This window comes from Saimiri boliviensis, chromosome 1 (genome assembly GCF_048565385.1).
Source record: "Saimiri boliviensis isolate mSaiBol1 chromosome 1, mSaiBol1.pri, whole genome shotgun sequence".
Lineage (NCBI taxonomy): Eukaryota > Metazoa > Chordata > Mammalia > Primates > Cebidae > Saimiri > Saimiri boliviensis.
Genome location: NC_133449.1, coordinates 194,007,787 through 194,020,486, shown reverse-complemented (window position 1 = coordinate 194,020,486; position 12,700 = coordinate 194,007,787). Strand labels below are relative to the sequence as shown.

At 32.5% G+C, this 12,700-nt stretch overlaps 1 protein-coding gene across 3 annotated transcripts in view; it reads left to right on the top strand.

Moving 5' to 3' along the window:
- COMMD10 (COMM domain containing 10) overlaps window positions 1-12,700 on the top strand; it is a 194,657-nt gene that overhangs the window by 45,318 nt on the left and 136,639 nt on the right. For 2 of the 3 annotated variants that reach the window (XM_003920677.4, XM_010339622.3), the window contains exon 5: window positions 6,459-6,569. The exons of the other annotated variant lie outside the window; for it this stretch is intronic. In XM_003920677.4, the coding sequence (XP_003920726.3) occupies window positions 6,459-6,569 (111 nt within the window). The remainder of the gene's footprint in view (window positions 1-6,458; window positions 6,570-12,700) is intronic. 3 annotated transcript variants of the gene reach the window in all.

The following is a 12,700-nucleotide window of genomic DNA, read 5'->3' as shown; positions in this document are numbered from 1 at the left end:
ATTGAATGGATGGGGAGTTGCTTCTTGTTGGATAAGCAATGAAATTGGTTGAGATGAAATCTGCTCCTGGTGAAGATGCTGTAAACATTGTTGAAATGACAACAAAAATTTAGAATATTAACAAATGTAGTTGATAATGCAGTGGCATGGTTTGAGAGGAGTGACATCAATTTTGAAAGAAGTTCTACTGTGGATAAAATGTTGTCAAATAGCATTACATGCTACAGAGAAATCTTTCCTAAAAGGATCAATTGATATGGGAAAACATCATTGCTGTCTTCTTTTAAGAAATTGTCACAGCCACCCCAGCTTTCAGTAGCCACCACCCTGATCAGTCAGCAGCCATCAACCTTGAGACAAGACTCCCAGCTAGCCAAAAGATTGACTCATTGAAGGCTTAAATGATTGTTAGCATTTTTTAGCAATAAAGTTTTTAAATTAAGGGGTATACATTTTTTAAGGCGTAATGCTTTTGTGCATTTAGTAGACTACAGCATAGTGTAAACCCAAAAATTTATGTGACTCATTTTATTACGATTTTGGCTTTATTGCAGTGGTCTGAAAACTAAACCCATATCTCTGAGGTATGGCTGTAGTTTATGTAATGAGCTATACATATATAGAATTTCTGCTTACAGCATTTGGCAGTTATAAAATAAATGGTAAATTATAACAAAATAACATAGATAATATTTTCAGTTTAGTAGTTTTGCCTCTTTATGTTTTTATGATTTATTATAATAAGTAATAACTTTCATGAATACTCACACATACATAGTTTTTACAACTCATTCAGTATTTCTATGCAGTATTTTTCAAACTGTTCATGACCTGTTCTATTAGTGGGTAATGAAATCAATGTAAAGGGTTCTGAAACAGCATTTTTAAAAAAGAGAAACATAACAGAGATTATCAGAGAACACTGCTCTGGGTAAAAATGGTTTTGTGAAACTTTTGTATGTCTGTATCAGTTTGCAGGATAAAAAGTATTATTGCGGCGGGGCCTGGTCCAAAAACTTTAATCCTACTGTTTTTAGAGAGCTACTAGTTAAAATTTAGCTGGTAACTTTACATTTTATATTTTAAAGAGTTAGTAATTTTGGCTAATTTGAGAAGTGCTTAGAATTTTGGTTTACAGAGCAATTAGAATTTAAGATTATATTGAAGTAACAATATTTTGAGCTGACATTTTTGTAACATTCTCAGGTAGAAAGGTAATGTAAGTGAGATGCCTAACTACTGTGTTAACAGTTTTGGCATGAGTTGAAAACCATTATAAATATCAGTAGCTTATTTTCCTGTGTTTTATATTATTTTGGTCATATTTAAACCTATTAACGTTAAAATATAAGGACGCTCAGATTTAAATTTTAATATGAAATAATAAAACAAATTACATTAATATAGTTCCTTGGTATGATGTACACAGGATAGAGTGTTATTTTAAATAGAAGCAAATATAATTAGCTAACTTAAGGCAAAACTCTATACTGGATTTTGTTATTTCACATGTAACTAAAATATTGATGACTGTCCTATTTGCTTAGTTATGAGTCTCAGGAATAATTAAATAATATAAGATTTTCACCTTGGCAGAGTAACTGTGGCTTGTTTTATCACAATGCCTACTATAAACATGGCAAATAATATAATAATATATTCTAAACAATGTAAGGAATTACTTATATCCTTAGCTTTTAGGACATTGATATTTCTGAAGTATATATACCACTAGTTTTATGGGGTATTCTTCAAGTTTTATTTTTCTTTTGTTTCTTTGTGATCAGATTTAGATTCTGATTTTTTGGTTAGAATATTGTAACCAAAAAAGTGTAAGTGACATTGTGACTTGCAGAATATCACACCTATTGGTACTTTGATGTTCATTAGCCACTTTTTGATGATGTTAATTTTGATCTCATGGGTAAGGTGATTTTCTCCACTGTATAACTATTCTTTTCTTTTATAAGTAAAGAGCAACTGGGGGTAGATACTTTGTGACTATGTAAACATACCCACATGAGACTTTCTCCACTTTGATTCAGTGTCTACTGACGATTCTTACTCGACTCAACTTCTTGTAACTTTTGGTTTTGATATAATTTCAAACTTACAGAAAAGTTGCAATAATGATATAAGGAAGCCCGATATATTCTTTATCCCAATTTACCAAATGTTTACATTTATTTTATGTTTTTAATCTGTGAAATGGTAAAATAAGTGTTACCTATCTCACAGGGGTATTAGTTTTCTTTTTCTTCTATTTTCATTGAAAAGAAAGGTTTTTAAATTGCTTTATGTATCTATAAGGTATTAGTTTTATAATACTAGTTATCCTTTCTATGTTTTCTCTTCATTTAAGCTTTCTGAATACTGATTATTTTCTGTGAAACTTCTTGTATGAGTGTTTGTATGCACAAACACATAGGAAGTCAGCAGTTTTTTTTTTTTTTATTGCTCTGTCATGTGGCCATGGGACAAATGTATCTCTATCACAAAATTTAATAGAAAAGGCTCTGGAAATTAAGAAAGCCAATCTATGAATGCTTTTATTCATGACTCTTTTAAAAACTACTTTCCTATATGCTTTAATTTATTTCAATTCAATTCTACAGGTAGATGTAGAATGTGCCTACTGTATGCTGGCATTATTCTAAGTGCTCTGGATATAGCAATGATAAAAAGGACAAAAACCTTTGTTCTCAAGAAGTTTAGAATCTTAGGTGGTAGTCAACAAATAAATACTGTGTATTTTCTGATAGATGGCAAAAAGCCTTAAGAAAATAATGCAAGGCAAATAGTGGTACAGTTCACTTATTAGTTTTCTGCTACCCAGGGACTAATAATGTGGTTTGTTAATTTATTGATCCTGCTTCTCTGTCTTCTGGACATTTGTTATGTCAGTCATTCTTATTGTTAGTTGAGGCCAAAGAAACTCTAATCTAGAAGTTATTTACTTGGTTCGACTTAGGGAGTGAGTAGTACGTGAGTCTTTCAAAACTGGATGCAATTATCCAAAATTAGAAGAATGTGTATACATTATTCTGAGATAAATTTCTGTACTCTTCATTCAGTTATCAAATAGTCTGTGATCCAAAATATTTAAGTGATGACTCCAATGTGTCCTTTCTTCTGGCCACTTGGCTAAGTAGTTTTGTGAATAAGTAACAAAGTCTTGATTAACATGAGGTTTGCAGGCTGGCCATTGTGTGCCTATCTCTTTAATCTTTAAAATTACAGTTGTATCTTTTTGTCATATGACTTTTTAATAATTTTCTAAAATGAATATAATAAGTAGAACATTGTAAATATGTTTAAAATATATAATTTGGTTTATAGTTTTAATATCAAAATACTTGATAGTATACTGTCACACAATACTTGTGTGATATATATTTTAAGTTGTATTTTCAAAAGAGAATTTATAATGTCAGCAAAGAAGGCTAACTCATAGCCATATTATAAATATACACATATCTAGTTGAGGAGAGAATATACAGATTGGACAGAACACTTAATTGGAGAAATTGGGAAAGGAGGTGCCACTACCTCAATATTTGACAACGTGCCATTTAACCCTTTACAACGTAGTGAGGCAGGTTTTATTGTCTCCATTTTGCAGATGAGGGAACTGAGGCTCAAAGAGGTGAATGTGTAGCTTGCTTAAGGTCAATTAGTATGGAACTTCACAGCCCACACTCAGCTGCCACTTAGCAAACCAAATGAAAGCTAGGGTAATGTTTACTCATTATAAAAAGGATTTGTGGACAAGCTCTGGTCTGCAGATAATATTGTATGTGTGACAAGTAGGAGGGGGGTGTGTGTGTGTGTGTGTGTGTTTGTGTATGTGAAGAACCAACCAAATATTAGCTGTATAGGTTGCAATCCTGCCTCCTACCAAAGCTATATCCGAGTGGAAATACAGCTTTTTTCTTCCCCTTTCAGACATTCATTTTCTTGTAAATACTTCTTCTTGAAAGTTTGTATATGTTATGTGATTGATCACTTGTTTGAGAAGAATCTTTAGTGTTGACTTTGTCAGAGGCTGTTGTAGGTCACAAAGATATAAAGGTGAATAAGACTCCAGCCGTCTCCTAATGGAGCTAACAGTCTACTTTGGGGAGATAGACATGTAGGCAAATTATTGCAATACACTGATCTAAATGTTAATAGAGAAAGGTGCAGAGTGTTCAGGGAACAGAGTAGCAGACTGCAGAGGGAAGGGAAAGGAGAAAAATCACAGAGAAGGTGACATGGGAGCCAAAGAATAGACATGTGAAACAGCATAGTGTGTTCTGCGAATCTTATTTGGTTTAGTGTGGCTAAATTATAGATAATTAGTAATATGTTTTAGAACATAGGACTGGAATAGCGTTATCACATCCTGAGGGGTTTTGTATACTAGACTTAGAACTTGAATTTGGATTTTATTTTGTAGGTAGTAAGGAGCAATGGAGAATTTTCAGAAGGGAAGTGGGATGATGAGATGAGGTTCTATAGGGGGAAGGTAGCCCAGTTAGAAGACCATTGTTGTAGTCTGAGAATATGTGGATAATGAGAGGAGTCATGAATTTTGGCAAAATTTGAAAAATGTTTGGAAGATACTATAGAACAAATTAGGTGACCAATATAATACTTTATAGTTTCCCAAATCCTTTGAGTGTGCATGTTATTTGGCATTATCAGTAACCCAGAAACATAGGTAGTTCAGACAGATTTATTTCCATTTTATATGAGGAAATTGAGATCCTGAAAGATTGTGGTTTAACCAGGGTCACATAGCTAGTGAAAGCTTAGCAGGAACCAAAGCATGAGCTTCAAATTGAGAGTTCTTTTTGATTTGTCTGCATCATCTCTATGCAGTGCCTAAGCATACACTAGTTAATATCAAGGCCTGATCCAAGTGGGTTGTGTGTTTTAATTTATTCACTTAATATTTCTCTTCATTAGTTAAGTGCATAATGTAGAGGATAGAATCAATTAAATAAGGTAAATGCAATGTCCTACAGGTCCATATGAATACCTAGAATGTGCTTTTCAATTAAGACAACATGTATGCAAATGTTTTTCTATATATGATAATGGTTATGCTATTTATTCGTTTCTTTGGAGGGTCTATTGCATGTGATTTTTGATAATAGTGGCAGGCTAGTATCAGAGACTATGCTTACTGTAATCACTGTTAAAGATTAGTATGTAAAGAATCCTTACTTAACATGTACCATTAAATTTATTTTTTTATTAGGTATTATAAATATATTATAGATTACAACATCTCCCATCTTTTTACCCATAACCTCTAAAAGGTTTAGTGCCAGAAAGAACAGAACTGTATCTTTATTTTCTCATTACATCCTCTCTCAAATAGATAATACTTTCATTGCTCTCTTTCCAACTTGGCTTTGAGTCACTGCTGTGATTCTAACTGTTGAACAGTCTTTCAAATTAAGCGATTAGTATTCTAGTCAAGGAAAAATTGTTGTGAGCCTGCCATTCTTACCCAGTATTGCTAAGGTAGTTTTACTAAATCTATTATTAGGGTCATGTTGTCAGAGGCATATGACAACTGCATTTCACAAAACTTCCCTAAATATTGATGCTTCCCTAAATATTTACAGGAAATTAAATCTAAAACCTTATACTTCTGATGCTGGAGGCACCAATAAACTGTCAAGTTCAGCATAAAGCCACATCTGTGCTTCTTAATAATTTATAAGAAAAGTTAACTCTGCTTTAGTCTTCCTTTACTATTTTTGTCTTACTTGATTAAAATTTTGCTGTTTTGTTAATTAATAAATTCAAAGGAAATGTTCTGATTAGTTTCTTTTGTAACTGGGAATGACAGTAAGAGTACCTTGGAAAGTATGATAGTCTGCTGGATAACATTTGCTGGGTAAGAGATATCAATTCTCTGCCTACTTAAATTCATTGTGTCTAAAGGTGTGAATTTCTTAACATCAGAATACTTTAGTTTTCCTCTAAAGAAAAAAAGCAAATCTTACGTGTATAATAACTAATGTAAAGATTTTTGAAAGACAATGGGAAGTCATTAAAATGCTTTTCACCTATTTATGCTGTTTACAAGTTGAAATTTGTAACTATTTAAAAATCATTAGTTTTAAAAAATACTATTTAAAATAGTAATTTACTATTTAATATTTTAAAACCATTGGCTCTTTTAGCATATTTCATTGCTTGGTATTAGAATTTTTTATTTTTAGAATAGAGTATATTTAAAGATGACTTTTGCTGTTAAATTTGACAGGTGGGGCATGAGGCCAATCTAATAAGTCCAGAGGGAGAATTTGCAGAGTATGCAGGTTAAAGGAGCCCTGGAACTGACTTTCTCTGAAGCCTAGGCTATCCATATACATTCCTGCTCAGTGGAGATTTGCTTAAAGTTGACTGTTTTCTTCCTTCCTTACCATCTGATTCCAATCTGCACCTATCTTTTAAAGCTAGAGACTGTTGGATGGCAGCTTAACCTTCAGATGGCTCACTCTGCTCAAGCAAAACTAAAATCTCCTCAAGCTGTATTACAACTCGGAGTGAACAATGAAGATTCGAAGGTATGAAATGGCATGCCATTAAAAGAATGTATTTTGTTTGTTAGGACTTACTTAACACTTTTTATTCTTAGCAGTCTTTGCTCTCAGGATTTAAAATTTAAACATAGTTGAGTTAAACAATTATTAATAAGTGTATCTTTTTTGACAGATACTGATGTCAGATTTAAATATCACTGTTAGGTATTTAAATGTTAGATATTTAAATATCACTGTTACTTACCTATAGCTTATCAAGAAATAGCTTATCTTGCAAGGTACCTTTCTTACAAAAATATTTCATAATGTCTTCTTTTAAATTCTGTAGTTAAAAAAGTTGGTGAAGACCAAACAGAATTACGAATTTAATGGTTTAGGTATTTGTGGGTATTGCTGAGTATTCCATGTTTTAAGCTGAATATGTGTAGTAGCGCAAATATTGTTTGTTGTCCAGCTATTGCCTGGAACAATATGATGGTGACCTGAATTGTATTTTTATTTTGTGTGTGTGTGTGTAGTATGCCTACATGTATTTAAATCCCAGCTTTTGAGAAATAGATTTTTTACACCACATGGTGCTTTTTACTTTATTATTAATTTCAGAACAACTTGAACATGATTATTAAAAATCAGAGCATTGCTATAAAATAGTTTTTCATACTGTGGCATATAGGGAAATATATCTTTCAGATATGACAAGAGCTTTTTATCATATATTATAATGTAATTGATCATCTTTTAAGATAGAAGGGAAGGAGTGACTTTTTCCTCCTAAGTAGATCACACTATCTCATCTTAAGACAAAATAAAATTGAAAATGAGATAGTAGGGAAGATCTGAAGAAGGAGATTACAGTGGCTGAATGTGATAATAGAATAATGGAAGAGATGTTTTTGTTTCTAACAGGAATCGAAGGATGCAAATATTATGACTTTTTTGTTAAAACTTTCACTATTCATTATATTATCCACATTTCTGGCTTCTTTAACAAGTGCCTAGCCCAGGTTATATTACTACAAAATTCTCTGCAATTGACTTGAGTCTTATATAGAATTTATTAGTTTATTACAGTGTTTCAAAAGTGTCATTTTATTTCACACATTTTCACTGGAAAGTAACATGAACTTAGTGGTTAGAGTCAAGCTGTTACAGTATGTCTAGTGGTTTCCTGTTACCAGCAGTTTTACCTTCCGTAGTTTCAGTTACTTGCTGTCAATTGCCATTTGAAATAGGTGAGTACAGTACAGTAAGATGAGAGAAAGAGACCATGTTCACCTAACTTTATTACACTGTGTTGTTATTGTTGTTCTATTTTATTATGACTGTTGTTAATCTCTTATAGTGCCTTATTTATAAATTTAACTTTTATCATAGGTTTGTATGTATGGGAAAAGACAGCGTATATGGGGTTCAGTACTAGTCATGGTTTCAGGCCTCCACGGGAAGTGTTGGAATGTATCCCCCACAGGGGAGGGGGGGGACTACCGTGTGCTCTGCAGTTTAGTGTAATGTAATCTTGGGCAAATTACTTAATCTTTGATTCTCAGTTTCTTTATCTGTAAAATATAGGTAATGGTATCCATCCACAAAATTTTTTTGAAGACTGAATACCTAGTATATGTAAAGTGCTTAGTCCAGTGCCTAGTATTACAGCATGTGCTCCATAAATGCTGGCTACTACCATCAACATCAATAAAACTTTTTATTTTTTGCTAAAATAAATCCATTTGTTTTAATTCAAAGTTCTCAGTTTATTTCCTAATGAAATTATTACCTCTTCCCTCATTCCTTGCATTCCCTCCCCCTTTTTTCTTGATTATATTTTTTATATGTATGCTTACGGGAAATAAGGGAGAGGAAAAAGAGCTTGGAAAGTCCCCCTTTTTTTTTTCTTCCGTGACCTGAGTAAGGTATTCCTTGAGGTGTAGGATAATGATCTGGAACTCAGCAGCGTATACTGGAACTATTCCATGAGTGAAAATACATACATACATGCACATTCCAAGTAGCTGTATACTTCCTTTGTTTTGTTTTTCATCACTACCTAATGTTAAGTCTGTGTAGCTAAAAGCATTTTGTACGGTGGAAGTATACTATTTTCACCACATATATTGGATATGCTTTAAGCATCATGACTTCTGCAATGCTTGCTTCCAAAGTCCTTTTCCAAGTCCTTCTAGCATCTTTCTTATATCTTCAAAGTATGCCTATGTGTCTGTTATATTTTTAGGCTGTAGGAATAAAAGAGTAATGCTTCAAGTAGGACAGCCATGTTAATAAGACATTCAGATTATTCAGGAAAGATGTGACTATCTAGATGTGAAATCTAATTCATTTGAAATATGAGCTTGAGTAGATTTATATTTTTCTGTGTGTTTGAATTTTGAAAATTTGAATAAATGTATGTATGCACATTGATTAACCTTATACCTTTAAAGGTGCAGAGCTAGAGCACCATTTTAATTAACAAATATGCTTAGGAAGAAGAGCAGAAGCACACATACATAAAGGATACTTTCCTTTCATTAAGCGACTTCTTCGTATTGCCTTTCTCTTTTATAACATTGTACACATTTAATGCCTGTGTGTTGTATCTCCTAAACAATAGACACATAATGAAGTATAGAGCTACCACCACCTGGGCAGAAACATACTGTCTCCAAGTGATGTGGTGTGCCCTAGCTGTGAAGGAACGGTTAACTACTATACCTGTTTTCCTCAGTGAACTGCTGCCTGGAATTATTGCTCTTTCCTTTGTTTATCTCTTTGTGTTTTTAAATTTATATATATTTTATTGTTTTAGGTTTTGGGGTGCATGTAAAGAATATGCAAGATTGTTGCATAGGTACATATATGGCAATGTGGTTTGTTACCTTCCCCCCACCACCTGTATCTGGCATTTCTTCCCATGTTATCCCTTCCCAACTCCCCACCCACCGCTGTCCCTCCCCTGTTTCCCTCCAACAGACCCCATTACGTGATGCTTCCCTCCCTGTTTCATGTGTTCTCATTGCATGCAGTGTTTGATTTTCTGTTCTAGTGTCAGTTTGCTGAGAATGATGTTTATCTTCTTGTTTTTATGACTTGGCATCCTGTTCTTTGTTCTCTTCATCTTATTCCTTACATTGATTTTTATGTAACTCCTGTTATTAAGGACCATAAACTACTTTTCTCTCAAATATTTACTCTGTTCTGAAATGAAAATTCTTTCACAGGTTGGAATATTAAGTAAAAAGAATGAGTGTATGGAGCATGTTTTAGAAAACAAGTTTATTAAAGGAAAGGGGAGCTTTTATAAAAAGGAAGATTAAAAGTGATTAGTACTTAGTTTATAATATAAAGTATCTTAAAATAGAACACTGTCATACTTATGAAATTGGTGTTTGTATAAAACAGGAAGCATTGGGTACAGTTTTTGTATATGTGTATTTTACAGGGTGTAGTTATCCTGAAAATATACATATATTAAACAACCGGGAGGATTAGAGTCACTGTGAATTGTGTTTTACAGTGTTTTGGTGGTGTTTACTTTTGAGCTGTTGCACTGAAAACTTACTATAATTCACTGAAGAGTGTAGTTTATAAGGAGCTCCTTTTCTTCTTTTTCACTTCCAACATACACATGAAAAATGTAGCCTGCAGTGAAGTTTTAATTGCTATCATACTGAACATTCTGTGACTGTGGTCTTCTTTCTTAGAACATTTCTGTCTCAAGGCTTTCCTGTTTTTCTACTAATTTTATCACAAACACTGGGTGATTGTAGCTTTCCTGCAGTATTTTGATATGTATCCTAGTTGTTTTTGGTTAATTGTCTTAGTGTTTGTCTACTGTGTTGAGCAAAGTGAGATTATTTTCCTGTTCCACAGACACCTCGAAAAGTTTTCGGAATTATTTTTAAAGTTTATTTCATTAGGGGGCAGTAGAGTGCTTTGCTTATCTAACCTTTTCTGGCATTCACAGTGTTATTTGAAATAACATTGATATAATTTTGAAGTCAGTAGTTCAAGGAAATGCTAAGTGTTTACATTTCTAATCTGTATAGAACAATAGAGTTCTCTTATTTTCATAAACAAAGTTAATGCTTATTAATCACATATGTATAGAACAAATAAATGAAATCATCATGATTTGGCTTTTTAAATTTGTATATGATCATTCGCCAAAATAAAATATATTAACAGCTTTTACATTATTGACTTTTTTGTTACATTCTGTCACTTGTATTAATTTCTTTATGAGAAAAAAGAAAATAGTCCATGGCTCTATTAGTTTATGATATATCTAGTTCTAGGCCAATTGTAGTCAGATAAAAGTTCTTTATTGTAGAGAGCAATGATGTCATTTGTAACAAATGTTGGTATTTTGACTGACACCAGCACTTTAACTTTGAATATCTTAAAATACTTAAAATTTTCTCTTAATTTGAGTACATATTTGTCTTGTGAGCAAATAAGCTATATCAGTTAAAAAGAAAAGATGTCCTCAGATCTATTTAAGACAAGTTTCTCAGAGAAAAATATATATGCTATTCAAATCATGAATTCTTGTTATAGAAATTTAAAATATTTTCATTTTAAAGGTGTTGTTAGTATTGACTAATTTGGAAGGACCTTCACATTTTTTAGCTATGTACATGAGTTGGTCTGAATTTTCCGTTATTGTTGTTGAGGTATCCCATGTCATGTCTTTATTAGAATAAATCACACTAAAGAATACTTTCTCACCCTTAGACATACAAAGAAGATAATTCAACTGATAGGACATAATTCAAATATTCAAAAAATCATCCTCTCACATGCTTAATATTGTTGAGTGGCTGTTTAAATTGTATATATTTAAGGTATACAACTTGCTATTTTGCTATAAATATGCATAGTAAAATGGTTGCTGCCATTATGAAAATTAACCCATCCATCACCTGCCATAATTACCTTTTTTGTGTGTACGGTAAAATCACCTAGTATCTATTTTCCCATCAAAATTTTACTTTACAATACAACATTATTAACTATAGTCCTCGTGCTGTACATCAGATCTTCAGACTTATTTATCCTATGTAACTGCAAGTTATATGCATGGACCTGCTTCTCCCCATTTTCTCCCTCTCCTTGTCTCTGATAACCACTGTTCAACTAGGCATTTTTTTAAAATTCCACGTATAAGTGAGATCATACAGTATTTTTCTATGTCTGTCTTATTTCATGTAGCATAATGTCCTCCAGATTCATCCATGTTGTTCCGAATGGCAGTATATCCTTTTTCAAGGTTGAATTATATTTCTGAGTGTGTGTTTATGCATCATATATATGTATATGTATGCATATATATATGTGCACACATATGGACACATATATATATCACAATTTATCTCTTGATAGATACTTATGATGTTGTTTCCATATCTTGGCTATTATGAATAATGCTGCAACAAACATGGGCATGCAGATATCTCAATATACTGGATTCATTTTCTTTGGATATATACCAAGCAGGAGATTCCTGGTAGTTCTAGTTTTAGTTTTTTGAGGAACCTTTAAACCGTTTTTTTTAATGGCTATACTAATTTACATTTCCACCATCAGTGTACAGTTACGTTTTCTCCACATTCTTACCAGCATTTGTTATCTGTTGTGTTTTTGATAATAGTCATTCTAACAAGTGTGAGATAATATTTCATTTTGGTTTTGTTTGCATTTTCCTAATGGTTAGTGATATTGGACATCTTTTCATATATCTGTTGGCCATTCTTATGTCTTCTTTGGAGAAATGTCTATTTAGGTCCTTTGCCTCTTTTAGAATCAAGTTATTATTATTTTGCTAATTGAATTGTGTGAGTTCCTTATACATGTTGGATATTAACCCCTTATTAGATACGTGGTTTGCAAATTTTTCTTCCAGTCCATAGGCTGTATTTTTTGTTGGTGGTTTCCTCTGCTGTACAGGAGCTTTTAATTTGATGTAGTTCTACTTGTTTATTTTTTGCTTTTGTTCCTCAAGCTTTTGGTGTGATAATTCAAAATATGACTACTACCAATGTCAAGGAGCTTTTTCTCTGTGCTTTCTTCTAGGAGTTTTGTGGTTTCAGACCTTATGTTTAGGTCTTTTATCTCTTTTGAGTTTGATTTTTGTGTATGGTATAAAAGTCCGGTTTCAT